At 48.5% G+C, this 17,108-nt stretch overlaps 2 protein-coding genes across 2 annotated transcripts; one reads left to right on the top strand and one right to left on the bottom strand.

The window, feature by feature from the left end:
- The first annotated feature begins 308 nt into the window (after window positions 1-308).
- On the top strand, window positions 309-2,533 carry LOC103021029 (cystatin-9-like). Its single transcript, XM_007191869.2, has 3 exons — window positions 309-600; window positions 1,558-1,688; window positions 2,441-2,533. The coding sequence occupies exons 1-3, from the start codon at window positions 351-353 to the stop codon at window positions 2,531-2,533; spliced, it is 474 nt and encodes a 157-aa protein (XP_007191931.1). The 5' UTR covers window positions 309-350.
- A 3,736-nt stretch (window positions 2,534-6,269) lies between these two features.
- On the bottom strand, window positions 6,270-16,085 carry LOC103011701 (cystatin-13-like). Its single transcript, XM_007191913.1, has 3 exons — window positions 15,858-16,085; window positions 8,082-8,195; window positions 6,270-6,353 (listed from the first exon to the last, which is right to left on the bottom strand). Exons 1-3 carry the CDS (start codon window positions 16,083-16,085, stop codon window positions 6,270-6,272), a joined length of 426 nt encoding a protein of 141 aa, XP_007191975.1.
- Window positions 16,086-17,108: the final 1,023 nt, after the last annotated feature.

The following is a 17,108-nucleotide window of genomic DNA, read 5'->3' as shown; positions in this document are numbered from 1 at the left end:
TTGATTCATTGTCTGAATCTGGGGCACAAAAATAAGCCTCCCCTCCCACTGAGGTGCTGAGGGAAGCATATGGCTGGGATTCAGCTGCAGGGGTCCCTCCTCCACGGCTGGTCCTTCCCGACCCACCCTGCCTGGGTCTCGCTTCTCTTTCCTGAACAGGAGGCAATTTTATCAGCTTTGGATGGAGGAGTCAGGGTCACAAGAGGGAAGGGACAAGGGTGTGACGCCAGAGGGGAGGACCAGGGCCAGGAGTATGTCCCAGAGCAGATGAACTGACCCAATGCCCAGGAAGGCTGGGTGGGAGCCGGCGCAGGGAAGGGAGAAGCCTGGGTGCCCGGGTGCCCACAGCCATGCCTTGCCGGCAGTGGACGTGCAGGTGGGCTCAGCCCTGGGCCCTGCTCCTTCTTCTCCTAGGTCCCCAGCTCCTGGTGACTCAAGACTGGGATTCCCAAGAGGAAGCGAATGATGATGACCAGCGAGCCTCAAAGAACTACTTCCTTGCCACGGTGGAGTACGGCTTACACGTATTCAACCTGAGGAGCCAGGACAGCAATGCCTACAAGGTGGTGCGCATCCTGAGGTCGTGGAAGGAGCCGGTAGGTACCACCTCCTCCCCCGTTGCTGTTAACGAGGGGCCAGCGGTGGTAGGGGAGTTAACAAGGGATCTTGATCATCGTTTATAGCCCATAAAATAGAGGGAAATATTAATACAATCTCTTCGGTTGGTTTCAGTTTTTATAAAAGAAATAACTTGGGAACGTTTTAAACTTCAGTCAGTCTACTCACATGTAAGGTGTATTTTCAGTTTTCATCATTTCTGATCTTGTTTAATGAAGAATGACCAAATATGGACTAAGAGGGGATAAAGCTATTTAGTTAAAAAAGAGCCAGACAGAAAATATTGGATTAGAGAGATTACGAATAGATTTCAAAGAAATAACATTAAAATAGGTTAATTTAAGAAAAACAGAGAGAGAGAGACACCCACAGAGGGAGGGGGAGAGCGGCTCAGGAGTCACAGGGCCCCCTGGTCCTGAGGAGCCTCTGGGAGCTTGCAGCCTCTCCTCTGACTCCACGTGTTCTGGGCTCCCTCTGGGTCCCCACCTACGTGGACCGAGTGTGATTTACACTCTTCCCAGATGGCATTCTTAATCCTAAAATGTTCCCCTAGCAACACAGTCCCTACAGAATGCAACCAGGGGTGTGATTTTCATGGTGCTGCAGACATGAACACTGAGAACACTCTGTGGTAGAAGAACTTCTGGTCCTATGTGTGCTTGTGTGTCCTTGTGTGTGCTTGTGAGTATGTGTGTGTGTGTGAGAGAGAGAGGTGTGTGTGTGTGTGTGTAGCAGTAGCTTTGTGTGGCATTTGTCTTGCTGTAGGGCAGGTGAAAGGGGTGACAAGGGGACACAGAGGGGAATCTCCCTTTCTCAACACTGATTTATCCAGCAAAGTTGGAGAGTCAGCACCCCACCCCTCAGGTCCCTGTCCTGCCTACACTGCGTGGATCTACTCTATTGGCTACATAAGGGGCAGGAGGGCTGCGTCCACTTCAGTGTCTGTACAAACCCAGGTTGATTTCGGCATCGTGTTCTCCACGGAGCTGCAGCTCGGCCGAACCAGGTGTGGAAAATTTGACGAAGACATTGACAACTGTCCGTTTCAAGCAAAGCCAGATGTGAACAATGTAAGACACGCAACAGCTGCCCTCAGGTTACATGGCCGTGGACGCTGCCTCGGAGCAGGGGGTGTGGGGAGTGATGACAATGCCATTCCAAGGGACACGGAGGGGGCATTTGCAGGACGGAGCCCAGCCAGGCAGGCCAGCCCCGGGTCACTTGCATGCCCCTGGCCTGTATAGCCGCTGCACCCCAGGTCACACTTGGGTCAGGTTGCTCCTGACCACTTGGGTCTGGGTCACCTGGGCCAGAGACGGGAATGTCCCCTCCCTGGTGTTCACCCACCTCCCTTCCCTGCCTTCAGGAGAAGTGCGGGGCGGGGGGCAACATCACCTTGGCTGAGTAGCCCCCTCTCGGGTCCCCCTGCCACTGACCCAGAGCCCGAGGGGTGGAGGCTGAGGAGCCCCACTGCCCTCCCTCCCAGGCCCTGCCCTGGTGATAAGGGGGGGTGAGTCCCGCCCCGGGACAAACCCGAGTTGGATCAGAGGCCCTGCTGGGACACTGGGGGCATGGGTCACACTGGGACATCCTGGGGGAGGGGTCCCTGGAGACCACAGAGCTGGAGAGGGGAGAATGACCCAGGTACCTCTGGGGTCAGGAGAGCGTCCCAGGTCGGGAACATCCAGGACTGAGGGCCAGAGCCTGCACCCCCAGCTGCCCACCCCAGGAAGGCAAGGTTGGGGGGATGCTGGCTTTAGAGCTTGAGCCACAAGCTTCCCGAGGCCCCTCCCCCACTCTGTCCCTGTGCTTTGTCCCGCAGACCATCACCTGCTTCTTTACAATCATCACTGACCCATGGAGAACAAAGTTTCAACTCCTGAACAACACCTGCTCGGAAGGCTCCCCTGACTGAGACCACGTACCAGCCTGGGCTCTGCCGTCCTCCTCCTGGGCACCAGTGACGCCCTGTCGTGGCCCTTCAGTGGCTGAGCAGCTCTGGTTCTGTCCTCTGTATGAGCAGGTGTCTGGGTGTCACATCCGGGCAATGTGGACATTCCTCCCTGTCATTTCCTCCCGTAGAATTGGTCATTAAACGTCAGCGTTGCAAGCAGCTTTGTGCCGCCTGGTTCCAGGGGTTGGGTGCTGGGCAGCGGAGGCCGTCCTGCCAGCAGGGCAGCCGGCTGGGCCCAGGGGGTGGGTCTCTCCCCCGTGGACACCTGAGCCAGCTGCAGGTGGCACAAGCTAGGAGCACGGGTGCGTCTGAGCTGTGTCTCCGGGCCCAGCATCCCTGCCCCAGGGCGGCCATTCAGAAGTGGGTGTGCAGGAGAAGCCCCTGGCTGCCCTGGGACTCTTGGTAGCAGCCACGTGGACCTTCTCCCTCCTTGCCTCCTCTCCTTGTGCTGCCCGCGATCACCTCCTGAATCCAAACCTGCTCCCAAGTGTGTGTCGCAGGGTCTCCTGGGGAGAGAACCCTTTGTGTGGTGTGAGGACTTCTTCAGGATGCGTCCTCCACACACACCTGGCTGGCTTCCCAGGCCCGTGACTCCGGCAGAGCCAAGGGGATCCCAGACACGGGCATCCTCGCTGTTGGTGGGCGTTGCTCAACATAGGCACAGCTGTGCTCTTGTCCCCCTGCCACCTGGGCCTGGACCAGGCAAGTCGCTCTCCAAGACCCTCCCCCACCCCTCCTCCTTCTCCCTCTGAGGCCTTGCCTGACTCCTGGCTGTTTCCGCCAAAGGAAGCTTAAAGGATCCTTTACGCACTGTGATTCCCATCGTGTTTCCAAGGAATCGACGCCACAATTCTCCTCAAGCAACTCCTGGGAAAGGGTCTCCTCTGAGGTCACCCCAGTGTGGGGAAGCTGCCCGGCCCTTCATGAGCTCACCCCTTTCCTGGGGCTGTGGAGGGACCCTGGGAGGGGCGTCAAACCCGGCTTCTGCCAGGGATGGTGTGCTGCCTGTCAGCCCACACGTGTGGGGCTTTGCCAGTGGATCTGCCCCTGGAGGGGAGCTGCAGGGCCTGGGTTTGTCCCGACCCCACTATCCCTCACTAGTCCAGAAGGTAGGCCACCTGCGCTGCTTAGCTTGGTGAGCACAGGTGTGGACTGAGGGACGTGTCCTGGTGGGAGGAGGCTTCTCCCTGACCCTGCGCACCTCTGCCTGGAATGGCATGTCCTGTGCCCCTTCCTCCCACTGGAATCTGTGCGCTGAAGAATCAGGGAAGTGGGTTTCTGGCCCTGTTGTCCATCCCTGGGCAACACCCCGCCGGAGGCAGAGGCAGGATTGCTGGGCTCCAAGCGCAGCCCACAGCTCAGGCAGACACCCCCCTCTCCTGAAACGAGAGACTAGTGGGGACTCTGCCCTCCCAGCTGCTGACCTGTCAGCCATAGGCTCTGGGTCACCAAGGCTTGCAGCTGGGCATCGACAGGGCCATGAAAGGAAATGCAGCATCAGTGACCAAATGCCTTGCCTCCAGACCCTGTGTTCTGCTCTGTGCCCACTTTCGCGTCTGCCAGGGGGACATTCGGACAATTTCCTCAGCTTTCCCACGTGTCAGCATACAGGCACAGCCCTGGGGCTCAATAAATAAGGACTCAACACAAAGGAATAAGCAAGTGGAGACCTTGGGAGGACTTTGCAGTTGCCTGGGCCTCTCCGGTGGATAGCAAGGGGCGGGGCTGTCAGGTGATGGACACAGGGACGCACCCAGCAGTTGGCTGTCCCTTCCCTGTGTGCTCCTCAGCCCGCTCCCCCGTCTGCACCTCCCCCAACCCTGGTCCCCAGACTCCCAGGGACCTAGAACAGCCGTGGGATTTGGACGCTGGTTTCCTTGTGGCGGTGGTCAGCCCGGGAAAGCAACATGCCCTGCTGGAAGGTGCATTTGTGACTCTTTCTCCTTTTTTTCCCCCCAAAATTCTTGATGATCTATGCTGGGGGGAGGGGTGTGAATGAAAAGGGCGAGGGAGATGAAGAGGTACAAAAGTCTAGTTGTAAATGAGACACAAGGATGAAATGTCCAGCATGGGGGCAGTCAATAATATTGTAATAACTTTGTATCAATAGGGTGACAGATGGTAACTAGACTTATCTTGGGGATCACTCTGTAACATAGAGGAATATTGTTGCACAGTTGGAACTAACAGTGTTGTAGGTCAATTACACTGTAATTTATAAAAAAAGAACTGAGGTATTTCTCCCCCAAGTCCTGCACTGGCTGAGGGCTCCTCTCAGGAGCATCAGGCACCCCGCTGTCCAGCCCGCCCCTCACAGATGCTCACCGCAGGCAAGTCCAGGGAGGGTTCACCCGTCAGCCAGGTGGGCTTCGACCTGCTCCTGTGTTGTTACTGACACTTACCTGGCTGGTCTTCACCTGCACACCAGTGCTGGAGTTGCCACACCTACGTTTTGGAACGTGCTTTCTCCTTGTCATATTAACCCGCTTCACCATCTCAGCCCAGCCCTGCACATACACACACACACACACACACACACACACACAGACACACACACACAGCGAGAGCCTGCCTCCTCCATGGCCTCTGCTGAACCGTATCTCCTGGTCATCACACCTTTAAGCCTCCCCTCCCACACTGAACCAGAGCTGATCTAGGTGACCAACAACACAAAGAGGAGATGGTGTGTCACAACTGAAGCTGGGGCACCGAGGGCGCTGTGACTTCCATCCCTGTCTCTTGGACACTCTGTCCAGAGGAGAACATCCCCCTCACCCAGCGCACAGAGGCCAAGTGGAGAGGCCCACACTGAGGATAGGAGAGACCACCTGCCGACAGCAACGCCAGCCAGCAGCCGGGAGGGCAAACCGCCCGGAGAGGGGGTTCTTCGGGGCCAAACTCACCTTCAGACGAGGGCAGTGCCGTCAGAGCCTGAGTGTGACTTCAGGATAGGTGACATCAGCCAAGCCACCCCAGACCCCTGGTGCACAGACACCGCGGAGACATAAATACATCGCTTAAGCACCAAGGGCAGGGTGATCAGTCACGCAGCATTAGATTATACCTCTTACCCTGTGCGAGCACACACACGCGTGCACACACACACACACACGTGCACAAATGCAGCCTACTCTCCGTGTACCATCATTCTTGCATTTTTCTGCCTCAATTCAAAACCAAAAGTAAAACACAAATTTCCAAATGATACAACTAGCTCCCAGGTTGGATCGGGGGGTTTAAAACTGTTTCTAAAGCCATTTCGCTGTGTCTTGCAGAGTCCTGGGCAGGGAGATTTCTGTAGAAATCCATGGATGGACATTCTCAACGCATCTTCAGAGCCCTGCAGAAACTACCCACCAGGCTGAAGCAGTGGAGGGGTGGGTCTTCCTATTAGTTCCACACAAAGAGCTGTCAGTGAAAAGTAACTTGTGCCCAGAGTTTGATGAAATACGGAAGCAGGTTCGTGTTCTCTTCCATTCATTGGGAGCAGACTGCCCTTGCTGGTAAATGCGTTGACCAAGCAGAAGACACTACCCAGCCCAGCACCACATTCTCAGCCTGCACGCCTGAAGAATGCACAAAAAAGCAAGAAGGCTACAAAATGAAGTCAATAGGTCAGATGTGTTATTTAAATGTTTTGCGAGTGTCTTTGCTTCTTTAAATGCTCATGAGAGCGGCAGAACGTGCTAGAAGACCATTAGACAGGCTGGCATTCTTTCTTCAGCATAGTGAGTTCAAAGTTCCAGGGTTTGGATGCCACAATAAAGGTGCAATGAAACATCTAAAAGAGACAAAAACAATAACCAGCTTGTAAGAAAAATTGCAAAAAACAAAAGTCAGAAAAACCCAGAAGTTCCTATTTCCAGGTGCCAGGATTTGGCTTCAAGAGGGCCAAAAGGCCGTTTGAACCAGCCACGCCTCCACAGACCCCCAAGCTGTTGGCCCAATGGCAGAGCAGCCAGCCTCATGACCGGGATGGACCCCCAGCGGTTCACCTCCCTGAGAGCTGAAGCCATCACGGTTGTGGATCCATTTGCTCCAAGTGAGCAAGAGTTGGAGCCCAGGGCCAATTATCCTCAAGAAATCCTCGTGTCCAGATCTGGTCCTTCTCCAGACACGCCAACTTCCTGCAGCCCATGGAGACCCCACGTGGCGTGGAGGGCCCAGTGGGTCCTTCCCAGGGGAGGCAGCACCACAAGAATAGCCAGGGTCCTGCGCGCCTTGGAAAGCGGTGTCAGAGTCTGGCCAGATTCCACCAGGGAAAGCTTGCAGCTGGGGAGCTGGGAGGAGACACAGGGTCTGCAGAGGGAGCGGGGCTCCAGGCTCCTGGTGTGGGTGAGACCACTGTGTCCCTCCTCTCACCTAAAATCTTTATTCAATTAGAATAAAAATATAAAGTACGAATAGCTCTTTATGGCGACACCCAGTAGAAGTGAAGTTGCATAAGATGCACAGACAGAGGGGTCAGGTTGAGGGGGAAATAGGACCAAGTGACCAGTAACCCAGACAGGCCACGGAAGAACTGAGGCCAGGTCGGCGGGGTGTCCAGGCCAGAGGGGCATCAGGATGGGTGGAGCTGGTTCCTGGCAGTGGCAGGGAGGGCAGGGAGGGCAGGTAGGGCGCTTATCAGAGGGTTAACTAATTGCTTAACTTGTGATCGCCAGGGTAGACAGGAAACAATCGCGAAATAAAGGGATTGAAAACCCAATTATTAAAATCAACCATAGAGGATATTTTAGCACTGTATTAACATATTAAAAATCTTTAAGAGGTGAAAAAATATTGGACGAGGAATTCAACTTCTTGGAATTCTGCCCACAAGGCAACAACAATCAGATATACACACAAACAGAAATAAAGAAGAATATTCATTATGGCACTGTTCATAATAGCTAAAAATTAGAAAAACTTAAATAATCAATTCTCAGGGGCTGACTAAATAATATGTGGAAACACCATTAAACGAAGTCAAATAGTTTCATTACATAATGCCCTCAAATAATTTTATGGTTTTGGAAATCCTTAGATTTTATTATTAAATAAAAATCTAAATTGTGGAACAGTGTACAGTGTGACCCCCACTACACAAAAATACAAATGTAAAATATAGAAAAAACTAGGATGTATAAAATTAAGTTGACAGCAGTAAACTTTCCATAAAGATATTTTTAGTTGATTGTTTTTTTCTTCTGTAGTTGATTTTAAGCTACTTAATACTTCAGAAAATTTCTAAATTTTCTACCTTAAGTGAATCGGGCCTATTACTATTTAAAACAGTATCAGGTTTTAAAATTTATTTTCCAAGGAGCTCAGATAGTTACCCTTTCTTCCTTTCTAAGTCTCAATAAATAAAGAAAACAGATAAGCTCGAATCTATAGGAGGTCAGAAATGGGGAATCTCTAGTTCCATGATCCGTGCAAAGGCAGAGACTGGGAGGAATCCTTGGAGGGTAACAGGTGATTTTGAGCAAGATGATCCAAGGCTGTTGAACTCTGTCTTAGCACCTACCTTCTGCATTTTGGGATCCCGTTGTACTAAGCAGTTTTCATTTTCCCCTGAAGCTTTCTTGCACATTGTCCGGGCAATTTTGACTTCAATAAGGTAATCCAAACTATCCGTGACCTGCCCATGAGTAATTTAAAGTTAGAGATCATAAAAGAATATGTGGTATCAATTGTCATTTCTGAGAAACAAACATGTCACTGACAGCTTAGGGCAAAAGATGTCTTCTCACCTCCTTCCCTCCTACAGCTTTTTTTTTTTCTGACCAGAGTTTTGGAGTAACGCGGAGGTGGTTCTTACCTTGCTCTCTCTCTCTCTCTCTCTGTTTCTCAGTCTCTCTCATTATGGTATTTAATTTTAAAGTAATGACAACTGTCACCAAAATAAAGCAAGAAAACTATTCCCTAAAGACCATTTTCCTGGGAAAACTAATGGTTTGCTCACTGGAGCTTGGGAAATAAACAGCATTTTCATCGAAATCCACTGAGAGTGTATCGATTCCCTTTAAAGCTTTGGTAGTTTTAGTCACCCTTGCCTTATTCCACGTCATACACCCTCCCAAATCCCTGAATTTCTGGGCATCTCCCCTCCCTTCCCCTCCCCATGCAGAGCTCCCGTCAGCACTGTACTCAAGAAGGGTCTCACAGGGAAATGCAGATGAACAATGGCAAATGTCCACTCTCATGATTAAAGAATGAACAGGAAAACAAAGTTTATGAGACGTCAGGAAGAGAACATGTGAATGACAATGACCAAGTTAGTTAAACACCATAACTGAGCCCAGAAGAATAAGAGATAATTTGGAAAATACAGTGAACATTTTGGAAGTTCTAGAAAAGTCACCTGGGCATTGAACAAAATGGGTGTAGGCAGAATTCTAAGTACAGTATCATGAATATAAAGTATACTTAAAAATTTTCAGTTATGCATCTAAGTGTCTGAAAGGACACTTGTGGGTGCCCCCAGGATTGATGAGTCCATGGGGGATGCAAGAAATCAGTGGTCACTTTCACTTTTTACTTCAACTACTTCCAAATGTACCCCTAGTGCATTTTTCATGACTGGATATTAAGTTTCTCTGCCTCAGCGCTGTTGGCATTTGGAGCTGGGTCCTTCTTGGCCATGGGGGGCCGTGCTGTGCCTGGAGGGTGGTGACCCACATCCCTGGCCTCCACCCCCCCAATCTCAGTAGCAGCCCCTTCAGTTGTGATGACCAGAAACATCTCTGGGCATTGCCAAAAACGCCCTGTGGAGCAAAATCCATGCCCATTTGAGAAGGAGTGCTTTAGCCTTGAGTTATATTTCCAAGTGAAAATTATCAAGAAAACAGACTTTCCCAAATCACACTCAACAACCACTGACCGACCACCAGCCCCGTCTTGACCCCCAATTGCCCAGGAAAGGGAGGCAGATGGGGATCCAGCTACGGAGGCAGCCCCTCACTCTTTTCATGGCCAGGCCTCTCTGACTCTCCTGGCCTCCTGTGACACCGTCCCCTCCTGGCTGGCTGCAACGTCCCATCACCTTCATTCCATCCAGCATCACTCAGAGGCAGTAGCGTGGGCAGATTAAGAGCAGGCAGCCTGGGTTTAAATCTTGGCTCTTCTACTTAGTAGCTGTGTGACCCTGGGCAAGTTACTAAACCTCTCTGTGCCTGTTTCCTCTTATGTGAACTGGAAAACCTGAGTGCACCTACGGAAAGCCACTGGATCTAGCACAAAGTAAACATGGCTCCAGGCTGCCATTGGCGGTCTTTCCTACCAGCCTTCGCCATGTGTGAAATCGGCAGCAGAACCCCAGCCAGCTATGAACTGGAGCAGGCGACCACGTGCTTTTTCTTCAAGGGCCAGAGAGGAAATATTCCAGGCTTTGCAGCACAAATACAGCCCAGAGGACCCTCAAAAAGTGTGTGTGGCTATGTCCTAATAAAATTGTGTTTATGGACACTGAAGTTTCAATGTAATGTAATTTTCATATGTCACAAAATAGTCTCCTTCTTTTGTTTCTTATAATCATTTGTAGCTCACGGGATGTACAAAGATGGGCAGTGGGCCAGATTTGGCTTCAGGCTGTTAGTGGCCACTGCTGATAAAGATCTTTGCACTTTTAACTTAAATCATCCAATGGGATAGAGCAGTTTTCTTTCTATAGCACCTGGGCATATGTTATTTTTATCTGAATTTTCACCCAGCATTTTTCTGTTCGCTTTCGTTAGGAGTTATTTTTGTTTGGGGGGTGGTGCATTCTTCCTTACCCTCTTTCTTCAATATGTTTTCCAGCAGTTTGTAGCTGGAATGCCAAGGAGTTTTAAACACTTCTGTTCTAGCCTCTTTTTGAACCTGTTTCTACCTGATTCTTTTGCATCCTTACCTGAATTTGAGCTGACAGTCAACTAAGAAATAAAATGTACATTCATGGGCTTCCCTGGTGGCGCAGTGGTTAAGAATCTGCCTGCCAATGCAGGCGACACGGGTTCGAGCCCTGGTCTGGGGAGATCCCACACGCCGCAGAGTGGCTAGGCACGTGAGCCACGACTACTGAGCCTGCGCGTCTGGAGCCCGTGCTCCGCAACAAGAGAGGCCGCAACAGTGAGAGGCCCACGCACCGCGATGAAGAGTGGCCCCCACTCGCCACAATTAGAGAAAGCCCTCGCACAGAAACGAAGACCCAACACACCCAAAAATAAATAAATAAATAAATTTATAGAAATCAATTATAGGGAAAAAAAGGAAAAAACAAAAACACATGGAGGCTAAACAATACGTTACTAAATAACCAAGAGATCACTGAAGAAATCAAAGAGGAAATCAAAAAATACCTAGAGACATATGACAATGAAAACACAACGATCCAAAACCTACGGGATGCAGCAAAAGCAGTTCTAAGAGGGAAGTTTATAGCTATACAAGCCTACCTCAAGAAACAAGAAAAATCTCAAATAAACAATCTAACCGTACACCTAAAGAAACTAGAGAAAGAAGAACAAACAAAACCCAAAGTTAGCAGAAGGAGAGAAAGCATAAAGATCAGAGCAGAAATAAATGAAATAGAAACAAAGAAAACAATAGCAAAGATCAATAAAACTAAAAGCTGGTTCTTTGAGAAGAGAAACAAAATTGATAAACCATTAGCCAGACTCATCAAGAAAAAGAGGGAGAGGACTCAAATCAATAAAATTAGAAATGAAAAAGGAGAAGTTACAACAGACACCGCAGAAATACAAAGCATCCTAAGAGAATACTACAAGCAACTCTGTGCCAATAAAATGGACAACCTGGAATAAATGGACAAATTCCTAGAAAGGTATAACCTTCCAAGACTGAACCAGGAAGAATTAGAAAATATGAGCAGACCAATCACAAATAATGAAATTGAAACTGTGATTAAAAATCTTCCAACAAACAAAAGCCCAGGACCAGGTGGCTTCACAGGTGAATTCTATCAAACATTTAGAGAAGAGCTAACACCCATCCTTCTCAAACTCTTCCAAAAATTTGCAGAGGAAGGAACACTTCCAAACTCATTCTATGAGGCCACCATCACCCTGATACCAAAACCAGACAAAGATACTACAAAAAAAGAAAATTACAGACCAATATCACTGATGAATATAGATGCAAAAATCCTCAACAAAATACTAGCAAACAGAATCCAACAACACATTAAAAGGATCATACACCATGATCAAGTGGGATTTTTCCCAGCAATGCAAGGATTCTTCAATATATGCAAATCAATCAATGTGATACATCATATTAACAAACTAAAGAAGAAAAACCATATGATCATCTCAATAGATGCAGAAAAAGCTTTTGACAAAATTCAACACCTATTTATGGTAAAAACTCTCCAGAAAGTGGGCACAGAGGGAACCTACCTCAACATAATAGAGGCCATATACGACAAACCCACAGCAAACATCATTCTCAATGGTGAAAAACTGAAAGCATTTCCTCTAAGATCAGGAACAAGACAAGGATGTCCACTCTCACCACTATTATTCAACATAGTCTTGGAAGTCTTAACCATGGCAATCAGAGAAGAAAAAGAAATAAAAGGAATACAAGTTGGAAAAGGAGAAGTAAAACTGTCACTGTTTGCAGATGACATGATACTATACATAGAGAATCCTAAAAATGCCACCAGAAAACTACTAGAGCTAATCAATGAATTTGGTAAAGTTGCGGGATACAAAATTAATGCACAGAAATCTCTTGCATTCCTATACACTAATGATGAAAAATCTGAAAGAGAAATTAAGGAAACACTCCCATTTACCACTGCAGCAAAATGAGTAAAATACCTAGGAATAAACCTATCTAGGGAGACAAAAGACCTGTATGCAGAAAACTATAAGACACTGATGAAAGAAATTAAAGATGATACCAACAGATGGAGAGATATACCATGTTCTTGGATTGGAAGAATCAATATTGTGAAAATGACTATACTACCCAAAGCAGTCTACAGATTCCATGCAATCCCTATCAAATTACCAATGGCATTTTTTACAGAACTGAACAAAAAGTCTTAAAATTTGTATGGAGACACAAAAGACCCCAAATAACCAAAGAAGCCTTGAGGGAAAAAAACGGAGCTGGAGGAATCAGACTCCCTGACTTCAGACTATACTACAAAGCTACAGTAATCAAGACAATATGGTACTGGCACAAAAACAGAAATATAGATCAATGGAACAAGATAGAAAGCACAGAGATAAACCCACACACCTGTGGTCAACTAATCTATGACAAAGGTGGCAAGGGTATACAATGGAGAAAGGACAGTCTCTTCAATAAGTGGTGCTGGGAAAACTGGACAGCTACATGTACAAAATGAAATTAGTACACTCCCTGACACCATACACAAAAATAAACTCAAAATAGATTAAAGACCTAAATGTAAGACTGGACACTATAAAACTCTTAGAGGAAAACATAGGAAGAACACTCTTTGACATAAATCACAGCAAGATCTTTTTTGATCCACCTCCTAGAGTAATGGAAATAAAAACAAAAATAAACAAATGGGACCTAATGAAACTTAAAAGCTTTTGCATAGCAAAGGAAACCATAAACAAGACGAAAAGACAACCCTCAGAATGAGAAAAAATATTTACAAACGAATCAATGGACAAAGGATTAATCTCTAAAATATATAAACAGCTCATGCAGCTCAATATTAACAAAACAAACAACCCAATCCAAAAATGGGCAGAAGACCTAAATAGACATTTCTCCAAAGAAGACATACAGATGGCCAAGATGCACATGAAAAGCTGCTCAACATCACTAATTATTAGAGAAATGCAAATCGAAACTACAATGAGGTATCACCTTACACGAGTTAGAATGGGCATCATCAGAAAATCTACAAATAACAAATGCTGGAGAGGGTGTGGAGAAAAGGGAACCCTCTTGCACTGCTGGTGGGAATGTAAATTGATACAGCCACTATGGAAAACGGTATGGAGGTTCCTTAAAAAACTAAAAATAGAATTACCATATGACCCAGCAATCCCACTACTGGGCATATACCCAGAGAAAATCATAATTCAAAAAGACACATGCACCCCAATGCTCATTGCAGCACTATTTACAACAGCCAGGTCATGGAAGCAACCTAAATGCCCATCAACAGATGAATGGATAAAGAAGTTGTGGTACATATATACAATGGAATATTACTCAGCCATAAAAAGGAACGAAATTGGGTCATTTGTAGAGACATGGATGGATCTAGAGACTGTCATATAGAGTGAAGTAAGCCAGAAAGAGAAAAACAAATATTGTATATTAACACATGTATGTGGAACCTAGAAAAATGGTACAGATGAACCGGTTTGCAGGGCAGAAATTGAGACACAGATGTAGAGAACACACGTATGGACACCAAGGGGGGAAAGCGGGGGTGGGGGTGGGGGTGGGAGTGGTGGTGTGATGAATTGGGCCATTGGGATTGACATGTATACACTGATGTGTATAAAATGGATGACTAATAAGAACCTGCTGTATAAAAAAATAAATTAAATAAAATTCAAAAATTCAGAAAAAAAAACTTAATAGAATAGAAAACAGTCCTACATCTGCAGAACTACCTCATGCTTGGCAGGGGTGACACTGTGGTATAGTGTAGAAATAATGCTCTTTTTAACAAATGGTGCTATTTGGTTAAAAAACAAAAACAAAAAATGAAAACCACACACAAAAAATGTACATTCGTGAAATGAAGTAGCAAACACTATGAAATGATATGTTAGTCTTGAGCTATGTGGGTCTTTGGTTTATTTTATTATTAAATACCTGCCTTTAAAGCAGAACCATCTATATCTATTTGTGTAGATGGAGAGCGCAGATTAAAACGTCCAAGAAAGTGGACTAATTCTGGGAAAGATGGGAACTTCACTAAGAACAGGTACCAAATCTGAGCCCCCTGGGGTGTCGACATCCATGAGGTTTTAATTCAGCCACCCATTGGGGACGCACATCCTGGCCCAGGTGTCGCTGCCTAAAAATACAAACCACATAACTGGGGCCACACAGAGAACCAGCAGGAGCCCGGGGCCCACGACCTGTGCAGGTGGCCAGGAGCCAGGTGTCCCGGCCTCTTAGGGGATCCAGACGCTGAGTGAAACTTCTGCCCACATAAGAAAACAGGAAACAGAGGCAGGTTGACGGTGGCTGGAGGGTGGGCAGCACAGGTTAGAGGGAAGATGGGGCGAGTGGAGGAGGAAGAGGAGCAGAGGTGTAGGTTAGGCCGGCGTCACACGTAACCCGGGCCCAGTGGGGCCCCCTCACCTTCTGCCGACCCCTCTCGTTGCTCACCTCACCACCTCCCATCTCGGGCTCCTGTATAAACCTCAGGACAACCCTCTTTCTCAGGAAACACAGTGCTGGTTCAATGCACTCTTCTTAGACATGGTCCGTGTTCAAATCCCTCCAACTGCCCTAAGAACATCCTTTACAGTATAATTTTAAATCCAAGAGACAATACAGGATCACATCTCGCATTTAACGTCATGTTTCTTAAGCCTCCTTTAGTGAGAACCGTTTCCTGCTTTTTCCCCGTCTTTCACAGCACTGATATTTTTAAGCGGTCTTAGAGAATGCTGCATAATACGGACTAGCTTAATTGTCCCTCAAGATCACCCTCAGGCATTTGGGGCAGGCATTTGTCCCATGTGTCCTGGTTGTAATTAATTAACAAGCAATCTCTATAGCGGTCCACCCCCCCCTCCCTCCTCCTCCCCCTCCCCGTCTCCCCCCTACACCGGGTGGAGGATTCATTGCTGATCTTCCGCCTGAGTTAGTTATTACCATGGTGGTTGCAAAAGGTGATTTTCTAGTTTCATATTCTTTCACATCTCTAAGTAGGCATTTTTCTGTAAAAAAGAGCCTTCCCTTCTGCCCTGGTTCCTTTTTACAGTGAAAGCTGGATGTGGAGTTTGTTCACTTGTTCACTGCGTTTATAATCCATCCCTGTAACCACTTAGGTAGATGATACCAGCTCAAACTGTCCCAAACTTGACCCCTTCAGGAGCCCTTCTGGGCTCTTACCTGTGTTTTCTGATGTGACTATAACTAAGTTTAAGTTATTTGAATGGATATATTATGTTTTATCCCAGAAAGATAAAGGAGGAAGTTTAATTAACTTTCTTCCAAAAACCCCTAAAATAAAGTTCATAAATTTTGGCTCAGGTGTCTCTCAGCTGCTCTCCACGGACGACAGCCCTGCCACAAAGGCGAGTGTGGGGACAGAGAACAGGGAGTGAAAGCCACTAACCTGCTCCTGGGACTTCAGAATCTGCATCACCTTGAAGGTGTACATGTCCTTGCTGGCCTTGTTGTACTCCTTCATGGCGAACCACAGTGCCTGCTGCACGTATACGTAGGATTCGGGGACATCTTGGAATTTCCTCACCACCTTCGATGAACCCCAGGCCTGGACTCCTCTGGACACAAGGGCCACTGTGGCCATCAGGAGCAGCAGGCCGGGGCGGAGCCTGGCCATGGCACCTCAGCCCAGGGGGCACGGCCGAGTCCCTCCTGTTCTTGCAAGGCTGGCAGGGTCCTGCTGCCTCTGCACCCGGCCCCTCCCAGCTCTGCTGCGGGCGGAAAGGGGAGAACAGCGGTTAACATCGTCTGCCCAAAAAAAGAAGCCGCCTGCGAAATGTGCAATTCAGTCCATTTTCCCATCTTGGATGCTTCCTTTCTGGAAGGACACACACCTCTGTGCACTCACGTGTGGGCGGGATGCACACATACGTGTACACACACACACGCCTGTCCTTCCGGCCGGCTGGGTTGGGCCCTGTGGTAGGCACTGCACGTGCTGTGTGACCTCTCATCATCAGAGCCCCGTGGGGCTGCGAAACCCTTTACCCAGGAGGAAACGCCCACGGGGCTGTGAGTCTGCTTCAGACCAGGGCTGCCCTGCCTCAGTCTCACCCACGCGTAGGAGGGATCACGGCTTGTGAAGTGCATTTGCTTTAGAGGAATCCCTTCTTCCACAGAAGGTCACCAGGATTTGGCTCACGAGGCAGAGGCAGCGGTTAATGTGTCAGATGCAGACAAGGAGCAAGCCACTTGAGACAAAGCAGGGTCCGTGGGTTGTGTTCGCCACAGAGTAGTGGTGACAGAGTGTCCAAGCTGAACAGGAGGACGTGATGGCCAAACCAAGAGATGCCTGGTGTCCATCAGGCTCTAGATACAGACACCCAGCACTGAACACTCCCGGGGTCTTAGCTTGGTTGCCCACCCAGGACACCACTCTGGCCCACGTGCCCTCTGCCAGGAATCGCCAGCCAAACCCAGGCCACGGGAGGTGACCTTCCCGTGTGCCTCCCAGAGACGGGCCTGTGGGGAGGCTGATGCGTGAGGACACCGGGTCCCCTCCGCCCGCCGGCCTGGCCCGTGGTAACCTGTCCCCTCCTGCCCGGCCTCCGCTCGACGGCAGCATTGACGTGATGCATGTGGGATTGGAGCGGTTCAGACCCGCTCCGTGGCCTCTGGAGCAGTTGCCCAGACACATGGG

Source organism: Balaenoptera acutorostrata, chromosome 15, assembly GCF_949987535.1.
Source record: "Balaenoptera acutorostrata chromosome 15, mBalAcu1.1, whole genome shotgun sequence".
In the NCBI taxonomy this organism is placed as follows: domain Eukaryota; kingdom Metazoa; phylum Chordata; class Mammalia; order Artiodactyla; family Balaenopteridae; genus Balaenoptera; species Balaenoptera acutorostrata.
The sequence above is the reverse complement of the archived record's forward strand: the minus strand, read 5'-3'. Positions and strand labels throughout refer to the sequence as shown.